General features: G+C 37.3%; 1 protein-coding gene across 10 annotated transcripts in view; it reads left to right on the top strand.

The window, feature by feature from the left end:
- The window catches only part of HYCC1 (hyccin PI4KA lipid kinase complex subunit 1), a 43795-nt gene that overhangs the window by 16321 nt on the left and 4204 nt on the right, over positions 1-23270 (top strand). For 6 of the 10 annotated variants that reach the window (XM_035562431.2, XM_035562432.1, XM_035562438.1 and 3 more), the window contains exons 2-10: positions 3555-3634; positions 6183-6284; positions 10009-10188; positions 11720-11800; positions 12206-12321; positions 12636-12731; positions 15809-15925; positions 16714-16801; positions 17266-17425. In XM_035562431.2, coding sequence (XP_035418324.1) covers positions 3584-3634; positions 6183-6284; positions 10009-10188; positions 11720-11800; positions 12206-12321; positions 12636-12731; positions 15809-15925; positions 16714-16801; positions 17266-17425 — 991 coding nt within the window. In that variant the 5' untranslated portion in view covers positions 3555-3583. Of the gene's footprint in view, positions 1-2149; positions 3200-3287; positions 3459-3554; positions 3635-6182; positions 6285-10008; positions 10189-11719; positions 11801-12205; positions 12322-12635; positions 12732-15808; positions 15926-16713; positions 16802-17265; positions 17426-22915; positions 23208-23270 lie in introns of those variants that run through there. The other 4 variants (XM_035562434.2, XM_050708829.1, XM_050708831.1 and 1 more) reach the window with 4 other exon arrangements.

Here is a 23270-nt window from a genome sequence, read left to right as displayed (position 1 = left end):
ATTGCAGAAGCCTTTGTCCACATTCATAGGAATGAAAGTAGGGCTAGCAGATCTTGTGATTTTGTAGGGAATGATGAATTTGTTGCTTTAGTATTTGCAGAAGGACCTGCCTTTGTGTTTGTTAGCACAGCGTTGTTTGAAAGCCTCCCTTTTGCGTCAGGGTTTGACACAAAAGCTAATTCATCTAGAGGCTGCTAATCTGTATCTTCATTATTATACCTTTAGAGATCATCAGAGCTGGTCAGAAAGAACTGGTATTTAGCTAGATGAGTTTCCTTCGTGACAATCTTTCCTATTTCTTTGTTGATACAGTGTGGACAAGAGATGCTCTTGTGTGCCCACCATCCTTGTGGCCGTTTCCCGAAGTCTCTCCCGTGTGTCTGCTGTGGCGGGGGCCCCAGCACTGGCCCCAGCATGCCGGCTGTGTCCCATTGAGGCTGAGCCTTTACTCCAAGGCATGGCCATCTGAACAGGGCAACGTCTGTGAAGGTCCAGGGTTTCAACCCTTCTTACTCTGCTGTTTCTTCCTCTTGGGATCTTGTGTTCCCCTGTGTCACGGCCAGTGCAGCTGTAGCTGCTCCTGACATTCACATCGCTGCCCAGTTTTAACATGTTTGTAAGTATGAGGTTCAGCGGAGTGCCTGCCCTTGTTGGCTCCTCAGTATCCCCTTTAAGGACATTATCATCAATGGACTCCAAAAACCTCCTGGGTTTCTTGTTCCCTGCTGTGCTTCTATTTCAGGAGACAGTGGGGTAGTTAAAGATCCCTGTGAGGGCCAGGGACCTGTAAACATGAGGCTGCTTCAGTTGTATGAACAAGGTCTCATCTATTTTGATTTGAGCAGGTAATGAGTAGCAGACACCTGCCACAATGCCATCTGTGTTGGCCTGCCCTCCTATCTGTGACCCTGAAGCACTCAGCTGGCTTATTGCTCATCCTAGGCCAGAGCTCCACGTGTCCTTATTGTTCTCCCAAACAAAGGCGCCTTTCCCTCCTCACCATCCCACTCCGATCTTCCTAAAGAGCCTGTGCCCAGCTGTGACAATGGCTCTGTTGTGCGAGCTGTGCCGTCACATCTTCGTGATCGCAGGGAGATCGTGGCCACCCAGCTGCATGCAGACCTCTAATTCCTCCTCCCGCTTGGTCCCCATGCAGGGGGTGTGCGTGTGCGTGTGTGTGTGTTAGCAGCCGGGCTCTGCAGAGGGGCACCCGGTCATGCTGATGGCCTGGAAAAGCTACGAGAGCTTCATCGTGCTTTCCTGTAGGCACTGCCTTAGTCAGCTGTTTGCACTTGAGCTGAGGGTCCTGTTTAGCTCTGTATTTGTTGATCGAGTCTCTCTCGCCCACCTCACCTCGTACCTTTTGCAGCCACTTCCCCGCTTGACTGTGGGTTGTTGTCTCCCTGCCTTGATGCTGCTGGTGTCCTTCTAATGGAAGTGCTGCAGCCCTCCACCTGCCAGGAGAGGCATTTTAATGGACCTGCTGCTGCTAGGTTTTTACAGCTACCACTGCTGTTTTCTCCAGAAATTAAATCTAATCCTGTGTGTTTTATACTTCCTTAGCCCTTGTTCCACTTCCATTACTGGAAAGCACTGTCCTTCTACTTTTTGCACAGTCTTCCATATCTTTCTGGAGCTGCAAGAGGAGAATTCAGTAGCTGGATTCCCAAGGATTTTAGGTTTCATCTGACCAGATAATTTATTTAACAGGCTAAATTCTTTCTCAGTAATGCTGTGAGTTCTTATTCTTTGCTTATGCTAACCATGTCAGTAATCTAACTGCAATGGACTTTTTTTGGTCATCATTTAAAAACAAAACAAATAAAACCTGACCAATTCCAAAACCAGAAACAAACCTTTGGTATATTTTCTTCCAGAAAAGTTTTCCCTCTGACCAAGGGGATAAAAGAATTGTGTGTTCCTAGTGTTCTCATGTTTACGTTTTGACCTTTCTAATGCATGTCCATATAGACCGTAGCTATTTTGTATTTCACAGTAATTTAAAATGGATCTGGTTTTCAGTGTGCCTCTTTATTGAATTTCAGATCATTACAAGCTCCTGACTTCAACTCATGATTAGGCTGATAGTCTGATCCCCTCCCCTTCCCTGCCCTTTCGTTTTCCTTTGGCATAATCTGGGCTTGTTTTTCATGATTCTTTCTTGAACAAACTGCCAGCCCTCCTGAACACCTTTGCCTTTGAAACTAGTGGACATGAAATCTTGCCTTAAGTCCTGGGAGAACTTGAAGTCTATTTTCTCTTAAAAGGAAAATCTCTGTCTGCTTATGCTATTATTTTTTATGAACACGATGCAAGAAGTTGCCAGACAGCCTGTCCAGTTTTGTCGCTTTTGCAGTGCATATCTGTGTAGTTATTCCTGCAAATCATGTACTTACTATACCTTGAAAGATTTCAGTAGCTTTCTCTTTAAGTAAAGCCTCTCTTAAGTAATTTTTTCCCTTGCTTTGGAGGGTTTATAGTGAGCTCCCACTATTATCATGCCTGGTTCTTCTCCTTTTATTTAGGCTTTCTAAAATTCCACTGCAATCTGGATTTCAGAGCAAAAATTTGCATCCGTGTTATACGAGGCAATTCTTCACTTCCCTCTTTTCCCTGCTCGTCATTTCTCAAAGAAGCCCATACTTGGGTATCAGAACTTTGTGACTATTTTTAAACTAGCGAAGGGAAGCTTGATAACGTGTATCATGACTGAACATTTCAAGTAAGCGTTAATTATTTCATCAGATGAGTATTTGTTGTTGTCTGAAATCTGTGACCACAAAGCTGTAAGTTAACGTAGAATAGTTTTCATGTGCTGTGGAGTATATCCTAAGCGTGCTCTTAACTTTTAAGTTTTTTATCTTAGTGGTATGTTGTTCTTAGTTTCAGAATAAGCCACTCCAAAGAACAGCTGTTTTAAAATGTTTTCTAAAAGCTTAAGGGAAATCAGAAATGAGTTTCCAAGGCCATTCTGCATCTTTTGTGTTTGTCTCAGTACCACTGATCTTGCTCTGTCTGAGACTATGTGGGAGGTTGGAGAGGGGAGTCCGTCTTAGGCTACATGCTGAGGCTGCAGACTCATGGTCTTGCAGCTGTGGTGAGGGGGAGGCTTGAAAGGTCTCCATCAGTCTTTCAGTGTCCTTTTCCAGGTTAGGAATAGCAGTTGTCAAGGAAAAAACTGAATTGTCATTTTTCTTCGGTGAGTTTGTACAGTTTTCTCTTGAGTTCTGTAAGCTGAAAAATAAATAGAAATGAGAAGGTAATATTTTCTGTTTTCAAAATGCCAGTTCTGCAAATCTTTGACTTACTGAGCTTCCCACGCAATACATATTTGGAATTTATTAAACTGCTGTATGCGCAGGCTCCCATGCTTAGTGCTTTCAGCAGCTTGCGCAAGTGAGGTAGAATGAAAGTTCAAAATAATGTCAGCATGTGAAATGTTAATGAGTAAAAGCATGGTAAGATGCTTTAAATATTCCCAGGAACTTAATTTTCATCATCTGTTTAGTGCAGCAACTGCATAGTTTTTACAAACTGTTTTCTTGCTCTTTCAGGCTGAAGGTTTTGGAACGGATGCTGGAAGATGTTAGCTGTGGATACTGGGATTGTGGAGGAGTGGTTGTCGGAGTTCAAGGTAATACACTGTAAGATATTTAGCCACGAGTATTTGAACTGATGCTGGAGCAGTATGCACCAGTGCCTGATTGCTGTAGAAAATACAGACACCCACTAACCTTGGATTTTGCTGAGGTAATCTTATGTATACAAAAGTCTGTTGGAAAGATTTTTTTTCCCGTGTCCTTTTTGGGATTGCATACTTCCTGATACAGAGCAGTGAAAATAATTGTGAGCTGTGGCAAAAAATTAAGAACTGCAAGCTATGAAGGTGTACCCCAAATCTTAAGTCTTTCCATTTTTTCCTGTATGGTTTACCTTTTTATGGATTGTATGGAGTAATTAACACCCATTGTCTCTGGAGTGCCTTCTTTAAGTTTTATCATTAAAAATTCAACACTGTGATAGTTGCTGTTCACTTGTTGAACTTGCTGAACTTCTGTTATATCCTGTAGTTTTGATCACTGTGATTTTTTCCAGTCAAAGAACTTGTTCACAATCGGATGTCCAGGTCTGTTCCTTGCAGGTTGCATTCCTCTGCTGTCACACTGTCATTATGTTAGATCAGGTCCGGCTCTAAGTGGGGCAAAAGCTATGGAAGAGCATATCTCAAAGCAGAGAGCAGGCATCACTGGTCATCTCTGCTTTCCACTTGCCGTGGGAAAAACACTTGGGTACACGAGTGTTTTTATTTATTTATTTATTTAATTGTTGATTCTTTATAGAGTTTTTGCTCTAGCAACAATAAAGACAACTCTGAAGTAAGGAACTGTCGTTTTACTACTTCCTCATGCATAACGTGATTGGGCCGCTATCTGGTAACTGCAATAGCAGATAGATAAGCTGGCTCTAAGGAAGCCAGAGCTTCTCTATTTTCTGTTGTTATGAAGCCACAATCTTCTGTTACTTTAGAAGAAACTTGATATCAGCGTGTAAATGTTGCTTATGTGGTTTGAAGAAATGTTGCAAATTAAAACACCATCTCTGTGACTCCGTTCTGATTCACTATTTTCTGTCTTAAAACGTGATAGATTTTTTTTGGGCACAGTCAATGGCCCCAGCCTTTAAAAGAGGATGAGTCAAACAGCTCTGTTTTATTAAGGTATACTCTCAGCCTTGATGTTAGGACGCTGTCCTGCCAACAGCCCAAAAGTTTAATGTGTTGATTGAATACCTTTGAAAACTTCATTCATAGAAATAAAAGCTTAAGATTGTAACCCCTAGCGTACTTAAACCCTTGTGGTCATGGCCAAACTGTGTTCTTGAAACACCTTGACTGGAAGATTCAAGTGTTATATGAATATCAATAAGATACCGATACTGAAGACACGAAGTATGTTGTGTAACTGTAGGGGAAAATGCACTGTACCTCTGTTATGGATCCATGTAGATTATAGACGAACCTTATTTCTCTGTTAGTGTTTGTCTTGGTAACTTTTTGGTTGCGTCAAGCTATTGTTGAAATGTCCCGTGAGCCCTCAGCATTCAGTTATTCAGTAACAAGATTATTGAACAGAAAGATTTTATATAACAGAAGTTGAAAGTTATGCACAAAAAACCTAAACCCCAGAAATTCTGTTAGTCGTCATTTGTGAAAATTCTGGTAGCCTGCTGGATTTCTTTCCAAACTTTGATACTGGCCTTCTGTTCCATTCTTTCTTTCTCCTTCTGATACTTGTAGTGTTTGGGACGAGGCATGCATTGTGGTCTGGTTGATTTGAGTATGGGCTGGGACTTACTTGACCATTTTTTCCTGGTCTGCTAGGAATCTAGGAATCACTTTTTGTTTTCCTACCAGTATAATGGAGTACGATCTCCTTTGAAAGACTGCAGACAAGTAGTACTGTAAGAGCTATGAATAGTAAGTTTAAATGTACAGCTTCCAAAGGGTTGTTAAAGAGATTAGACTTGGAATCTCTACTACCAGAAATCCTGCTCATGTTAAAGAAGAGCTATTCATGCCAACCTGAATTTGTGTTCTTTCAGGTAGTAATGTATCCTGTAATTCATTCACTGTCTGTGTACTGTCATAAAGTGTGGGTCTGCAAACTGCAAAGCGATATGGTTTAGTGGAGTACTTAGTGTTAGGTCGGAGGTTGGACTCGATGATCTTGAGGTCTCTTCCAACCTAGAAATCTGTGTCTGTGTCTGTCTGTGTTTCACAGTATTTAAATTTCATAGTGGGCATGTGTTGTCACTGACACTAGCAAAAAGAGTGGGAAGTGAATTGTGATTTTTTTTTTTCCTGGCTTCATCAGTATATTATATATTTTCAATGAGACTGCACTTCTGAAACTCTCATTTTTTATCTATTTCCGTTCCAATGTCATTAGTTTCTCAATGAAACTGTCTTCAAAATGAAAAAATGTGGTGTCTTCTGGCAACTTTGCTGTCATGAAAAAATGATGTTTTCTATTGTTCGGATTTCCTTATGAAACAAATTCTAGTTTACAGTAAACTCTGATGAGTAGTAACTTGTAATGGAAAATTGTTGACATAGCTGTTACATTTTAATGATAAAAATTGCTTTTTTCTAGTAGTTGTAATACACTTTTTTTTTTCTCCAGACCTTGCCAGAGGCATCCATATCCAGCTATGCGACAAACTTGAAAGACAAGACTGCTCTGATTTCATCTCTTTACAAAGTAATTCAGGAGCCACAGAGTGAAGTGAGTATATCAGGTCTTGCTCACACAAAGCGTTTCACAGAATGCCAGCAAAGTAAAGTATTGCATGCTGGTTAATTGTGTTCTAACTATGTGAAATAGTTAATTCTAACTATGTGAACTACATGAAGAGTCTTTATGAAAATGTTTTCCTTCTAATTTTATTGAGATGTGTTCTTAGCAATGACATAATATTATGGAAACAATTCATAAGTTTTGCAACCTGCTGATCATGCTCAGGGTCTGCAGGATCTGTGTATGGAATTAAGAAATAAATTAAGGAATTGAAAAGATATTTGAGACTGAATTATTTTTGTGTTTCAATATAATTTGAGTGTGAATCTATAGCTATCGGATACTTGTCTTTTGTAAGCCAAGAGACCAATGTTAGATAGGTTTGCATTCCTTTTATGTAATTGCTTATGTCATATGGCTTCTTGCTTTTTTGCCATCACTTCAGCAAATGTACGTCCACTGTATAAATACATATATTTACAATCATTTAAAACAACAATCTGCCAATTCCTAAGAAATTCTGGTGTGGAAAGGGGCAGGTTTGCTCTGTACCTGTGTAAGGAATGGTTTTTACACCATGACTGCACTTCTTTTGAAGTGTCTAGGTGAGATCAGAACATGCTGAGCTAGTGCTAGCTGTGTCCTGGTAATTGTATTGTCTCACTTCCTACCATCCAACATACCTTTGTGTATTTTAAAACTGCACTGAGTCCTTAATTTCTGTTCTGGAAAGACCCAGCATAAGGAACCTCTCCAAGTTTGAGATGATGCCAATAGTGGGCAGAGGGTAAGACACTTCCTGTTACAGGTACATTTTTAGAGAGTATGGTGATTGAGAAATCCAGGTTGTACAACAGAGAAAACGTGTCACTTGCCCTCCAGAGCAGCAAAGAAAAGTCATTCTGAGTCATTCCAAAATACCGAGTCAAGGTTGCCTGGTCTTCAAAGTGGATATCAACATGCAACTTAATCTGATGAGTCTCCCTATTGATGCTTTCACATGTTCTGTGATTTATTACTACTACTACCTGTCACCAGGTTTGTCATTGTATGTTTGTAGCACGGCTGCCAAGGCTGTGAAAATTCTGCTCAAAAGGATTGTTGGGATAATTCCGGGGATGAGGTATTGAAGATTTTCCTGTTAGTGAAACTTTGAATTGAAATAGAAAGCCAGTGCTGACGTGAATGTTCTGGCTTGAGAAGATGCTCCTAAAATCTTAATTTGTACAGTTCTCCAACTACCTGGCACTTTATGGAAAGTTAGTAAAGGCTTTATTAGTAGGGAAAATTGTAATTCAGTAAAAGGAGAGTCTTCGGTAGATGTGAAAATTTAAAGGACTTTTAATTGAGCAGATACTCAAAAGTCCAATGGCAATTCTTTTTTCTGAGAAGGTTTGTTTCTTCACAAATTCAAGATTTTTTGCCTTGTACCTAAAGCACTATTACTGCTGATAATAGCAATTCAGGTCTTTGCATCAGGAAATAGAAAGTGTTTGAAGTGCCCGATGTGTCTGGTTGCAGCATTGAAGAAGGAAGGATAAAATTGCTTGAACGTTCTTCTGTTCCAGCATGAAAAATTTTCAGTCTAGTTTTCATACCCTTTAGAACTGTCTTAATGTAAAACAGTATCCTGAAGCAGCAACAACTCATCAGTGTGTTTTGATATTAGGTTTTAGCATGCGGTGGCATTTTAAGGAGGAAAATCTGTTTTTTGTACTGATTACGCATTTAAAAGTGTTGATATAAAGCTGTCTCAACTGAGATAATGATGTGAACATGGATACCTGTCATAGCTATTTTTGTGCCTTGTAAAGTTCAAGCACATCATTCTGAACTGGTATTTCATTAAAAGAAGCATGCAAATTGTGTGAAATATGTAAGCTGAAGATGGAAAGCACTTGTGCTGATAAAGTTTTCTAGAAGTATCTTTGATAGTCTGCTTTGAAAACTGACTGGTAGTTTAGCTTGATATGCTTTTTTTGTCTTCTCTGTAGGTTTTCAAAATTTTTTGAATGAAATTAATAAATCAAATGCAAAACATTATATGCAAGTTACTAGCAATAAAGTACATATTTATATCCCAGTTCTTAAGGATTTTCAGAAAGGTGTTGCAAAATACTTTGCTTTCTGAACTGAAGTGCAGTGGCAATTCTGATTATTACAGTATCTTTTCTCAGTGCAGTCTCTAAAATACTCTAAAATACTCTTTGGTTTGGATTCCATCACATTCAGGTTGAAACTTTTGGGGACTTTGAGTGACACTTTTCAATCTATTACTATCCTTGACGTTCCTGGTTTTGAAATAAATTTAGAATCTGTTTCTGGGAGTCAGATGAACCATTAAGATGTTAAATCTTGGAGGTAAGGAACCAAGGCAGCAAAACTAATCCTTTAGGTACGTTGCACTTGAATCCTGTCTTAGAGATTTGCAATTGGAGAATGTCACATTTCTTGTAATGTTTTTTTATATCCTAGAGCTGAGGTTGATGAAATGAATTGTAAATAGCAGGAATCTCAGATTTCATTTTGTAAGGTTTTTTTAATGCAAATCCACCGACTATCATGATTCTTTTTCTAAGAGTAGTTTCTCAGATTATAATGTCCTCCTATTTGTTATTTGCAAATGCATGACTTAGAATATTTAACTAAACATCCTTTTTTGTCGCCTCTCTTCCTGACCCCACTTTTTAGCGACGTTTTGAGGAATGTAAGGAAGAAATCCTCTAACAGTTCCAAATTCTTATCTGCAATTTGCTGTGTTTGCAGTCAAAAAGAATTTCTGAGACTGTGCTTTTGATTTTTTTTGTTTGTTTGAAGTTTCAGTATCCAGTTCAGCTTGCTTTTAAAAGTGCCTGCTAGTGTAGACAATGTTTACCAGTTGATTTAGGAAATTTCTTACTGTCATGACCAAAATGTAACCTCCCTACAGTGACGCATGGTTAACACTATGTTTTGTCCTCTAGTAGAGGTAGGTCATAGCAGAAGAATGAGCATTACATATGGAAATACAGCATAAGCTGATCACTTAATTACTTTAAATGTTTAACTGTGCTTGCTCAGTGTATTACTTCCAGTTCAATCTATTACTTCCATTTGTGTCAGCTTAACCAATCTTGTTTAAAAAAAAAAATAAAAAAATAAATTACTCTTGAAGCTTCCTAATTCTGTCCCAAATCTATACACTGAAGTTTCTGGAAGAGTGTAATGAGAGTGGACGGATTAAAAGTACAGTGTACTAGTTTGTTGCAATACTTTATACATGAGTGCCTTGCAGCTTTTCTCACTTGCAGAGTAAAATCTTTCAGCATTTTTTGTGTACACTGTGAGAGCTCTAGAATAACAAGACCTTTTGTTCAGGTACTCTTCATGTATATTATGTGTATTGAGGTTATGGTATGAGATGCAGTGATAATGAGTATCCTCTGCTTATGCCTGTGAGGCTAGAGGAAGTGGGCCAAAAGTGAAAGAAAGGAGCTGTTGGAACTACTACTTTTGAGGGGATGGAAGACTCTACAAGTGTAAGAGACAGAAAATGTGCAAGGTGACTTGCAAACCTACTGCTCTGGTCACTGCCTCACTGCCCTGATAGCTACAGCCTAATATTTATCACTTTATAGTTTTGTCCAAAGGACTAATCAATTTGTTTCCAAACAAAGTTGCAGTTTCCATAATGTTTTACTCATTAACAATTGTAACCTAATTGTGACTTCAGCTTCTGGAGCCAGTCTGCCATCAGCTCTTCGAGTTCTATCGCAGTGGTGAGGAACAATTACTGCGATTCACGCTGCAGTTTCTACCAGAACTGATGTGGTGCTACCTTGCTGTCTCAGCCAGCAGAGATTTGCAGAGCAGTGGATGCATAGAGGCCCTTCTCCTAGGAGTTTACAACTTGGTTTGTATTTGCACATAATTTTTCAGGCCTGAAAATATTAGTGTGCTTTTGGGGGGGATACTACAGAGTACTTAACAGGGAATAATAAACAGTTTTGTTTCAGAACTGAAAATAAGTGACTGAGTATTTCAATTTTGTCTCTTTGAATTGATGTCCTAGCTTGAAATCAGATTTTATCTTGGTGAATATTTATTTCTGCTCTTTTTGTGTTTTTTGGAAAGTGTGATGTACTTTAATGGCTGAAGGAGACAAAGAATTCCTCGTTATTTATTTTGTTTTCGTTAATTCTTGGTACAGTGATTAAACTTATATTCTGCTTGAGAGCTTTTAGAGGCACTGCTTTTGAAGTGGTTGCAAATATTTTCTGTGGTATTCTAGTTGCCTTGAACAGAGATCACAAAAAAGTCACTTTCAGCAAATTCTTAGGGCTTGATTGTTGAACAGTTTGTTCAGTTTGGAGAACATAAAGGTCGTCTTTCATTTCTGTAATAACCTTGACTTCTTTTTTTTTATTTATGTTCTCTATGAAAAGATACTGTTTGATGTTAAAATAGTCCTTTGAAAAACAAATTTATGGCGGAACCTTTAAGAGCACCATATTTTAGTTATGGGCAAAATGCATTTAGTCCATGTTAGACATTTTACTGATGCTCCTCTCCAATCTCTACCTTTTGGACATATGAAATCTGTTGCTAAGATTTAAAAAATAAATAAATTTGTTGTATGATTTTGGTCAGATCTGCTTCAGAAGTTATTTCTGAGGGTTTTTGACTGAGAGTACTTCAGCGCTCTTCTGTGATACGTGGGCACATTTTTTTTTTTTTTTTTTTTTACATTACCCGTTAGTCTTACACTAATTAACAGGAGTGAGAAGTCTGCAACACACCTTCCAAGATACTGCCATAGTGGTATCTTCTCAAAGATCCATCCATCCATGTTTCTGTTTTCCTAGGCTGCATCATTTACAACTCTTTGTAAATATATAAGTATCAAGGTTGAACTTTTGCGAGTATTTTGATATCTGCTACTGTGTCAAGCCGTATGAGGCTGCAATCCTTTTAGTAATATGATGTTTCCAAAATGACTCCTAGAGTCATTATTTGATGGGTAAGTAGTTTTCCAAACATAATTGAGTGTTAACCTTCACAACTAGCAAATAGTGTATAATTTAAAAAAATAAAAATAAAAAACAAACAATAAAGCAACAACAACAAAAACAAAAAAGCAAAACCACGATGCTTTAAACATATTGAGATTTCCAGATTAGGTTTTTAAGGTGGCCTATTTTAGCATGTGCCCTTTGCTAAGTCATTTGAATAGTATTCAGAAGCAAGACAAATGTACTGTGATAGAAAACAAATACAGAGATGACTTCTAGCTTGTAACTTGAATTGTTATAGTATCCACTATCTGTTCTTATAACAATTCATTTTGTTTTCTTTGTCCATTCACCCCACTTCAGCACTTAACATTTTTGAATGTCTGGTTTCTGTAGTACAGTATAACCATGGGTGTCTTCTGACTTTTTCAGGAGATAGTTGATAAAGAGGGACATAGCAAAGTGCTGAGTTTCACGATTCCATCTTTATCCAAACCCTCAGTATATCATGAAGTAAGTAACACCTACAACACAAACTTGTCACTGATTGTGAAAAGCAGTATGATTTGTGGTGCCTGTTTAAGAATAGAACTGAAAATTAGTTTTAATGCTTTGCATGACCTAATAACCTATTTTTCGGTCTGATTACTTCTAACTGGCCTCTGAGGCCTTTTCAGGTTTTAATAGTCATAAATCCATAGTATGCATGCTCCAACTATATTTTTTTCCTGTTCTGAAGCCTTATGCTTTATCTGGTGTAAAATGATTTCTTCAATCTCAGACAGCTGGGCAGACAGATAATCTTAAGCCCGTTGAACATTATGTACAAATATGGTGATGCTGTCCTGTTGTCTGTTTTTTCTTGCATTGTAGTAAGGCTTCAGGTGGATGTATTTTGAATGATCTTTCTTCTTTTAGCCTTCCAGCATTGGCTCCATGGCTCTGACTGAAGGAGCCTTATCCCAGCATGGTTTGTCCAGGGTTGTATACAGTGGACCTCATCCTCAGAGGGAGATGTTAACAGCACAGAACAGGTAAAATTGTATAGTAGGATTTTGCTTGAGAATCAGTAATGAATCTTTTAATTTTTTTTTCATATAGACAGAAGGTATAGAGGTGTGTGCTGTTTTGTTTTTTTTTTTTTAAACATGTAAATATAGATGCAGAAAGACTAGGAGTTTTTACACATGAAGAGGAAAAACTTGCAGACCCAAGATAATTGTTGGTCAATGATTTTATTGAATTACATCAAGTTTGTTCAAATAACTCTTGCAAATTTCTGTGTAAACCTGTTTTATTTTTTCAAAGTAAAATTGGTAACATAATCTCTGTTTCCTGTAAACTCCAGGTTTGAAGTGTTAACTTTCCTTCTGCTCTGCTACAATGCTGCCTTAAGCTACATGCCTGCAGTTTCTCTTCAGTCACTGTGTCAAATTTGTTCAAGGTAATTTCTGTAGGCTGATTATACTTGGAATGGCATTGCCAACTTGAAATGCAAGCAATTTGAATTCTAAAAAAAAAATCTTCGGGTTCCCAAAAGTTGCTTGTAAACTTGACTTTTTTTGTAAGTATTTATTACTGCATTACTTGTGTTTAAGTTACTCTTATCTAACTATGGGTTGAGATGGGAGAAGCAATGACCTGGTTTACATGCAGTCCTGTAAAATGGAGAAAGAAGTCAAATCAAGGAAATTCTTTTTAATTAAAGTAGTCGTAAGTGTTTTAATTAAATAAAATCAGAAATGTCTTCTAAAATCTTGGTAAACTTTGCATTACATGCTTACTAAGTATATTTAGCTGTAGTGCAAATTGAAACGTCTTTGAAGTTATAGTAGATCTGTAAACTAGAAATATGCTCATTCTTACAGATATTGCAGGTATTTCCAAAATCTGTTGTTACTTCAAAAAAATAAAACCTCAGCTTTTATTGGTGTCCATTTTTCCTCTCTTTTTTTATTCAAAAAGGAAGTACTGGTATTGAACATTTCTCTCTCTAGAATTTCTGAAGTGGACATTGTTTTAAGGAAATTAGAATACTCTTGTTAACCCAAAGAACCCGAGAGAGATGCAGAAATCAACTAAGTGTGTCTTCATAAGAAGATTATCTTACTGAGACATACAGTGAAGCAGTTCTGCTGATTTCATTCTAGCCTTTTCACAGGAAGTAACTCAGGATAGAGCAGGGCTTTTTGAAACGGATCAGTGCTGGCATTAAAGAAATGGCTATATTAAGAGGGTCTCTTCTGTATCATTGTCATCGTTAACTGATTACATTGCTACTGTGAGTTCACTGTTTTCCCCCCCAAGTACTTGACGTATCCCTATGCTGTAGCATCTGGTAAATGCATAATTATATATATTACTGGCATAAAAATGACCTGGTTAGATGTTTTTTATCTAAGCTAGCTTTACTTTAAACTGGACACTAATTTTTCCCTGCCTCCATCCTCCAGGCTTTAGACAATACTGATATGCTTATTACTTCGGTTAAGTATGATAAACTATCTTTGAGCCAAACCATTGACAGAAGTTATGGAATATCTGGAACTGAAGCGTTGCCCAACTTGTATAATAGTAACCTGTGCTGGGGGATAAAGAGGAAGAGAATGGATGGGATTTTTTGGGGTGGGTTATTCAACCTAATTAATTTCAGTAACTAGCTCATGGTTTGGGACTAGATAAGAGTCAGAAAAACAGTTTTAACTTTGTCCATGGATGTACAAAGTGAAATCTCAGAGGATGAACTTGGTTGGTTCAACACCTTAACCATATTTAACAAAAAATCAGTTTGATTCATTAACTGGAGGTAAGACTCTTGTGTTAGCTAGTTTTACTCTGCAGGTGAACTCTGTATTTTAAGCTACCGGTTTATTTGCATTTTGGTTTCTAACGCTTAGTTTTAAGCCATTTGAATAGTGAAATGCAAATCATAATGCATTCTGAAGTAATGTGTTCCTAATGATAATAGAATTGGAGTTAAGAATCTGAATAAGCAAGGAATACTTAAATAATCTATACTTGTGGCCAACGTCATCATCATCATTGGCCATCATCATCACCAACAACATCATCATTAGGATAAAACTGGCATTTAGTTGCAAATGAAGTGCTTGTCTGCTCTTGAAAATCAAAATTCAAAACTAAGCAAAATAAAGTCTTTTAGACATATAATTTTGAACTGCTGAATTCAATCACTTTACATTTTGTCTGAGAAGTTTGTATTTAGGGTCATAAATTTCAGTGACAATTATGACTAAGTGCAGATGCTCAGAGCAGCAGTTGACCAACTCTGTAAAGTGGCAGGACAAGCCTAGGGTCTATTGAATTACCGTCAGTAACAGATGAGTGCAAAGAGGGTAGGTATCTCGCTCCTTTATAAACATCTCGTAGTGTTTTCATTTCCTGGTATGTTGTCACTAGCATGGCTTCCTGTCTTTCCTGATGATCTTTAAAATCTTTTTTGTTGTTGTTTGGGGTTATGGTGAAATCAGCATGACGAGTCAAATTTTTATATCATCCTGTATGCAACGTACATACTGGGAGAGTTGCAGAGATCTGGAGGAAGGGGGTTGTCTGCTTGCTTATGTTTTTTTTTTATTTTTTTTGGTAAGTCAAAGCAGAGGATGAGTTGCGGAATAGAGAAGGAGAGGAAAAAAGCACAGTAAGTTAGTGGCAAAGTTAGTATTTATAAAAAAGGGTGCTAGAATCTATGGCAGTTCTAATTTGACTGGTAAGAAGCAATAAAATCTTAAAGAATTCTTCCCCTCCCCCTCTGCCCTGGCAAAACCTATCAGAAAGCTTGTAAAACACCTCTTAAATCTGTATTGAAGCTGAAGAATTGAAGGTTTCTAAGACTAAACCTGTCAGTCTGTGCTATGAAGAAGAAAATACTGATGAATGTCATTAAGTCGTTCGAGAAGTCCAGTAGCAGTCAATAAATTGAATATTTAACCACCCCATATCTTTGTTTTTCAAAATCTTTTGTCTGCAGAATCTGATGTGGAATTTGGATCAGATCTGTGACTAATTCTGCTAATGCTGACTTCTACTGGATTTTAGAATGGTTTCATGAGCGTGATGCTTCTGGTCTCTTTGCTTGAAAAATCTGCGTGTAACTTTCATATTTTATGGAATTACACTTGCTTCTGTCTCTTACAGTAATAGTTTCTGTGCTGCTCTATGTCTTTAAATACTGTTAGTTTATTTTTTTCTGTTCGGCGGTAAAGGCTTTGAATTGATAATGACTTCTAATGGCTGTTTTTTCCCATGTTCAGCTGTGGTATAAATGTAACGTTGTCTAGAGTATCTCTGCTTTGAAGGATTTGAACTCTGCCAGTAGAGGGCATACCCTTCTTCCATAATAAGAAATAGTCTGCTTCAGAACACAGTTGTTGATGAGCATTTTCCTGGGGTCTACTGCAGTTTAAAAAAAAAAAAAAAGTACTAAACACTTAACTTGGTAGTGTTCTATGCAAAGGTACTTCTACATTATCTACTAATGACAATGCATGATTTCCTTAGAATTTGTGTCTGTGGATATCCCCGCCAACAAGTGAGAAAGTACAAGGGAGTAAACTGCAGGATTCCAGTTTCATCTGAATTCATGGTGCAAATGCTAACAGGGATTTATTATGCCTTGTAAGTGTTTTTGTTTGTTTGTTGTTTTTTAATGTGTACAAAATAAATAAATGACAGCTTAATTTTTACATTCATTTAGGCATGCTACCTTAGAAATGTTTTATTTTCTAATGGGTAGATGTAGCAATAAAGTCTTCAGGAGCAGAACTAGTTCAACAACTAGTTAGATGACACTACCTGTGTAATAATGGGGAAAGAGGACTGGACTAGCACTTGGGAGTTATAACTGGTGTTGTGAAAAAATGTCCAAAAACCCTTTTCCAACTTTTGTCTGCTGTCCAAATTTCTGCTTGCTTACTTCTGACATCAATCTAGTTAAGCAAAAAAGTCTTCTACTGTTCTTTCTCTGAAATGGTGAATGCCGACCACCTTTTTGATAGTCATGTTGATGCATAAAACTCTTTTATTAATTGAAATAATCAGAGGATAGTAACACAGGAGTAATCAAAAAAGGTGGAGTAATATTAAAACCATCCTGTTTGAATTTTAAAATATTTCATGACTGGCTGATCAATAACTAGTTATGTCACTTCTAAACTGCTCAGGCTGGTTAATGGAAATAAAACTAGTGTCTCCATATGTAATAATTCAGAACAGTTTTTCTAAGTAGCAGGCTTACTGGTAATAAACACAAATAATTCCATAGTTAATTAATTCCACTATTAATAAACACAGTTAATTCCTCTAAATTGAACCTTCAAGGAATACTGTATTCTTGAAGGTCATGATCAAGAAGGTTCATCCATTGACACAGGTGCTTATTATTCTGAATATATTTACCTTTGCAGTTATAATGGAGAATGGGATCTGGCTCGTAAAGCTATGGATGACATTTTGTATAGAGCACAGCTAGAACTGTATCCAGAACCTCTGCTGGTAGGTAACATATTTCAACATTTTTAGAGTAGAATTATTAGTCTAATAAGTCCTTCCAGTGAACATCAAGCCAGGAACCTAAATCTCATGAGGTCTGTGTGGCTGCGCTTGGTTATTTTATCATCTTCTCTAGTGAATAAGCTATTTACAGTAGAACACTTCCAAGTCTTGAAAGCTTAATGATAGTGCAGAAGTACTCTGAGGTTCATGTTAAGTAATAGCCACATCTTTAAATCGGAGACTTTGTTTTAAATAGTGACAAGTGTTAAATATAAAATAATTCTAAGCGGTAATTGCAACCAGCGTTCTTAATAACCTGTGCAAAATGGTAGCATACATATTTGACCTTAAACTGGAATTGTACACAGTGATCTTCATGAAGTAATAAGAATCATATGATAAAAGTCTTCTCTAAAATTTTGATCTTCACGTTAAGAATTTAACTGCATATTTCTTTGCTCTAGGTTGCTAATGCAATAAAAGCGTCACTGCCTCAGGGTGCCATGAAATCTAGTAAAGAAGGCACAAGGTGTATTCAGGTTGAAATTACACCTACTTCCTCCAGGATATCAAGAAATGCTGTGACTAGTATGTCTATCCGAGGGCATAGATGGAAAAGGCATGGTAAGAAGCACATTTTACAATGAATTCTTAGCTTTTTACACCTGTTTAAAGTAATATTGAGGATTTTGTCTTTGCGAATCTTCATTATTAGTTAAAATGTCTTCAGTGAGCCAATGCTATACATTCGTTCTTTTTAAAATGAGATTCTTCCTAGGAACAAGCTTAATCACATTTTTAAAGTGGGTCTGGAGCAATGCTAAGATTGACTATGTACTACATGAAACATGTCACGGTTGGACTTTGGTGCTGTTCTGCTGCTGATGATAAGAAAGTGGCAGTTGGGACTTTTTTAAACTGGTAAATTGGAATCTTATTGTGGTTCAGAAAGTATATTCTCTCTTTCCCCAATCCTATTTTTTTTGAAACGAACAACTTTTTTTTAAGGGCTGCTGTACAAAGTTTTTGATTATTTAAAGAGGCTGTTCTCTTTTGAAGGGTAGTATATGGCACCTGAAGCAAAGCCACAAAAACTCATCTGTCTTAAATTATTTCAATAACAGTGGGATTTAAGGGTAGAGGGATAAATTACTATTTTTTTTGGACAAACTAGTATAAGGGCTTCCCCAAAGTGAAGCACACTTCTGTGCTGAGAAGTAGAAAAAAATGGTGCTGAGTATACTGGCAAAGGACAAACATTATATTCCACTTCTTCTACCAGCTTCAGATGAGGGAAGAGCTGCTGGACCAGAGATCAAAACTTCAGATTGCTTCCTGTGCTGGGCTTGTAATTGTGATGAAAAGCTAAGGGAGTGAGTGTAGATAATGCCTTTTTAATAGGTTCAATAAAGATTTTGAAGCAGTATATCAGAATGAATTCTGTATAGTATTTACTTTATGAACTTTTGTAGTAGATAGGCAGTTCAGTTAGAAAAATATTGCAGAGTTCTGTGTCATAAAAGAACCTAGGAGTATTTCAGGTAAGTGTTGGAAATTATTTATAAATATGCTGGTAGAAGATGACTTTAAAATAGTGGTAGAACTTTCCGAGCTGTTGGTATTAGTGGTACCAATAGCATAAGCCTTCGAAGGGAAGGAATGAAGTTAAAGGAAGTTCAAATAATTAAAGTTATTTTCATTTAAAGGAAATAAAAATATTTCATTTATAAACTGTTTAAAACTGTCAGGTAAAGCTAAGGAATAAAGCATTAGTGTCTTTCCTATTGGACCGCACTCATAACAAGTCATTACTGAAATCTGAAGACTGCTAAGGAACATTTTAGCCTTTACTGTTTGTTTTCCTTTATTCTGGCTTACATTTTTTAAGAAGGGAATATTGACCAGGTCTCAGAAAACTGATAGCTTAGCTTTTAAACTCAGATATGCCCTCTGAAGCTTGGCAGTTTTGCTAGCTATTATTTTTGAGTGGTTCTGATGCTTGTACAAAGTTGGATGGGAACACAGATCAGGGGTATTGAGTGTTCGCTCATTCGAAGGAATTGAAAGTGTATTAAAATAAGCATTCCTTTGCTCCTGCATTTACAGAAAGAATGAAATACAAAAACCACTACAGAATTTGCTCTGGAACCATCCTGATGTAAATCCATTTTTTTCAGCAAATACAGGGGTGATACTTGGGTGAAGATCAAGAACCAGTGGGTGGGACAAGTGTGCACTGCAGCAGATAACAGATGAAAGAGAAATAACAGTAGGATTCATAGAAGTGGAGGGAAATGCAGTGTTTTGTGGAGCTTTCATATAAAGCAGGACAATTTGAGATAAACAGTGATAATCTAGCTAGTATGACTGAAGCAAGTCAGTATTTAGGGATAAGGACTGGAAGATCAAATACTAACAAGCTCATTTTATTTGGGTTATTGGAAAAACTTTGAGTTTGTCTCAGTGGTACAGGATTTGATGAAGAATAAGAAAATCAGTTATACTGATGGTGGGCAGGGACAAAAACTTGTATAGCAGATTTTGGAAATAGCTATAAGTTTGAAGGCTATGTAAACATTAGGCTAGTTTAAAGGCAAAAGATGAATCTACAGTATTTTTGACTTACCAATTGGCCGATTATTTTAGTTTCAGTGGCATACATTCCAAGCATGTAGTACTTCAGCTAGCCTAGTCAAAAATTTCATTAGAAAATGCTTAAAAATAAATTGCTTATAACTGGAAAAGAAGTCTTTTAAAGTCAGAATAAATATTCTCTGGATTTCAAAATTCCTAATCAAATTCAGTGCTCCCCAACTCTTGATAAAAGAAAGATGTGGAACAGATCCTCAGGGTGGGTGTAAAGAATGACGATGCTTATGCTTACAGATGGGTGCTTGAATTAAAATGAGTACTGGAGTTGTTAGTAATAGGATAACAAACCTTGTACCTCTTGACCACTATTCTCTCTTCCACAGTGACAAGGAAAAATATGTTCAGGGATTTTATTTTTGTGCTTCAATATGAAATTAATTATACAGTGGATGATACAGCTAGATGTAGTATGATCTTGCGCATTATGTGGACGAGACCTTACAAAGCAAAATATCCCTTGGAGGAGTGAAAGCAGTAGTTTTCAATCATTGTCTATTTGTGTAAAGTAAAATAAATATAAAAAATAATACAGCTGATCATATTTCCAGTTGAGAAGCAAATACTTTTTTAAAAACTAGAAAAAAAATCAATGTAATACCAAAAATTTAAGGCGCTAGTTCTTGCTAGCCTGTGTTAGAACTCTAGATTGAAGTCTGTTTTGGAAACAGGTCAACTTAATGTTTTTTTTGAATCAAGCTGGTTTTGCTAATTTGGACTTCTGACAGAGGTACTAAATGTAAAGGTCATTTGCAAAGTGGATCCGTCTACTCAAATGAATAGGATTTATAGACTTCATTGATATTAGCCATCCCTTAATAACAAATTACTTAGTGCTATTGAATTGGATTGCCTCTAAATTTGTAAAGCATAAAAAAGAGGATTTGATCTAGCATTAGTGTTTGTGTTTTAAAAAACAAATCCTGAGTGGCATTTATGTTTCCATTCAAAAGTAGAGGAAAAGCAGAAAAATCATAGAGTTTATAAGGTACACAAACACTTAAATGAGTGATTGTTTGTGGAAGCTAGGGCAAAAAAATAAAGCAAACACTGGCAATGCTTTCCCTAATAATATAAAATATGTCAAACTACCCCATAAAAGGGCTGTTGGGGAAGAACTTCTGTGCAGGTGAGACAAATACCCTGATGTAACAGACTCAGTAAGAATTGCTGAGCAGATGCTAGTAAGATGTATAACAAAAACAAAGATATTGACTAGACAATAAAGACTAGATCATTTTTTCCCCCATTGCAGGAATTGACTTTCAGGTAGTGTACAAAGAAACGTTAGTCATTGAATCTCTGTGGAGAGAATTTTCCTACTATTTTTGAAGCAGCATTAGTTCTTTAAGTAGTTACAACTTTTTTTTTTTTTTGGGGGGGGGAGAGGATCTGGAATGTATGTTAATTTGGGGTTATAAGCTTGATAATAATTCAAAATGTTGACATTGTTGTACAGGAAATGCAGCTTGAGCTTCTGGTGGTTAAAACTGAATTACAATCCAAATGGGCAGTTTGTTTGTGCAGTCTGAGGTAAATGATGGAGGCAATTGTAATAATAAGGTAGACTATGATTTAAATCTTTTAAACTAGTCCTTGGCAGCTGGTAATCATGAAATGCATTTATCAAGGTTGGTTGTACTACTCGAAGCATTCAGAAACACAACTCCAAATGTATTTTTCTTCAAATGCTACAGCATATTTATATTACCTTTCAAAGTGGCATAATTATTTAGTTTCATCTGTACAAAATTTAGCAGTTTCTTTGTTTTCTCTTTTGCTACATTGCCTTGTGCACTGGGTATTAATATCTCTTTCTCAAAGGATAGACCCACAGAGTTGTCCAGCTTGAAGCAGTATTATCTTCAAAACCAAATACTACGAAGCTGAAGGTTTGTTTTAGGTGTTCTTAAAAATTATAAGATATAAGGACGGGGTGCTACTGTAAGGGACCTGGTTTGTGTAGCCTTACTCCTTCCAGAGGACTTGTGGATATTATGGGAGATAGCGATAATAGAAGTTGAGATACCTCACGTCCTCTTTTCATTGATTTCTTCCTGTAGTTCAATGTTAAGCTCAGAAAGGTATATTACCTTTCATTAAAAGTAGTTAATAGGAGTTAGCATAATTATGTTTAATCTTTATTCGAGTAAAGCTTAGTGGTTGTTTTTTTCCCAGTTCATTGTTGTAGTGGTTACACAGCTGTGGGAATCCAGCAATGATGGATAAAGTGCTGATACACAATAGGATATTGCATTTAGAAATGCATGCCACTGAACAATAATTAAATATCACTATTACCACAAAATCCATGAAATAAATTCTTCCTCTGTTCCTCCAGTCTGTGCTGAGCCCTGGACTTCATGCACTCTGAATCTCCTTTCTTTGGAGCCGGGTGCTGCTAATCAGTGCTTTTCTGCCCTTGGTGGAGAAGGGGCTGACAGCGAGCTCTGTTCTGCCCTCTCCTCTGCCTGGTTTCCTAGCTGCCAGTGAAGTCTCTGGGCTTGTGCATGTGGAGACCCACGGATCCTGGGAAGAGGTGGTGCTGTGAAATAAGGTGCCTGTAGTGGCACTGACGGGGGGGGAGGAAGGGGTTTGAAGATTGCTATAGGAGAGGCACAGCTGCCTCACCCCTGTGCAATGAGTCCAATAAGGCCAACGAGAATGTTGGTCTTCTCTCCTCACTAACTTTCTCCTCCTGTGTTTTTAGAAAAAATGCTATATTTGGTGGTATGAGTACTGCTGCAGTTCGTGGTGCTCAATTGCAATTCTTACCTTGTTACTGATGATAGAAGACGTTTGCAAAAAGCGCTCTTAAAGGGAGTAACACAGCTTTTAACTTGTGTTTCATGCCTAGTATCAGGAAAGTAGTGGCTAATAGCAGCAATTATTAATACCATTTCCACTGCATGGTACAACTTGTTAGATGGATACTTTTGTTAACGATACTTTTGTTAATAGTTGACTAGTTAATTAGAAAGAATCATAACAATTAGCTTTTGCTGGTAAATTCAGTGTTAGCTCTTCCACGTGGGGACAGGGATGTCCATCCCTGCCAGAAAAACCTTCTGCCCCTGAAACTTATTTCTTTTCTGTGATGAGTGCAGACAGCACACCAGTAAGGAGCCCAGCTCTGCAGCACGCTGTGCCTGGAAGTACAGTGCCTGCGCAGGAGTCCTCGGTGTGGGGGCCGGGCGAGGATCCCCTCCAGTTAAAATAAAATTTCAGTTTTGAAATACTGAGTGTGGGGTTTTCCTGTATGTGGGTGCAGGCCAATAATCAGAAGATTGAAGCCCAGAATTTAGAAATAAAATTCCATACTCACTAATATTGCTGATTAACAAGACTTTGACATGTGAACATCTGCTTTAATTCATAATGCTTTAGTCATCTTGTTTTTTTGTTTCATGTTTTATTTCAGACATCTTTTGTGTGTTTTTTTTTCTTATCCATCTTTAATTCTAGAACAACCAGAGAATGGTAATGATGCTACTGAATTGGGCAACTTTATCATACCTGAGATTAGTGTCACAAATGTGTCTGGAGAGAGAACCGGGAATGGGGAAAAGAGCAGAGCACTAGCAGAGAATGATGTTCAGCATATACAGGGAGTACAGGAAACAGCTACAGATCCTAGAACTGACAGCAAAGGCATGCCAGAAATCAGGAGGCAAAAATCTGTAAGAAAAATGATGGATGATGGAATAAACTCAACTGGCAGAGTGCAGTTTTAGCAGACCACTTGTAGCTGCACTCTAAGGTACCGCTGTTGATTGAAAGGATCACTGCTGCATGTTTGGAGAATTAAAGTATGCAGTTA

This window comes from Cygnus atratus, chromosome 2, assembly GCF_013377495.2.
Source record: "Cygnus atratus isolate AKBS03 ecotype Queensland, Australia chromosome 2, CAtr_DNAZoo_HiC_assembly, whole genome shotgun sequence".
In the NCBI taxonomy this organism is placed as follows: Eukaryota; Metazoa; Chordata; class Aves; order Anseriformes; family Anatidae; genus Cygnus; species Cygnus atratus.
The sequence above is the reverse complement of the archived record's forward strand: the minus strand, read 5'-3'. Positions and strand labels throughout refer to the sequence as shown.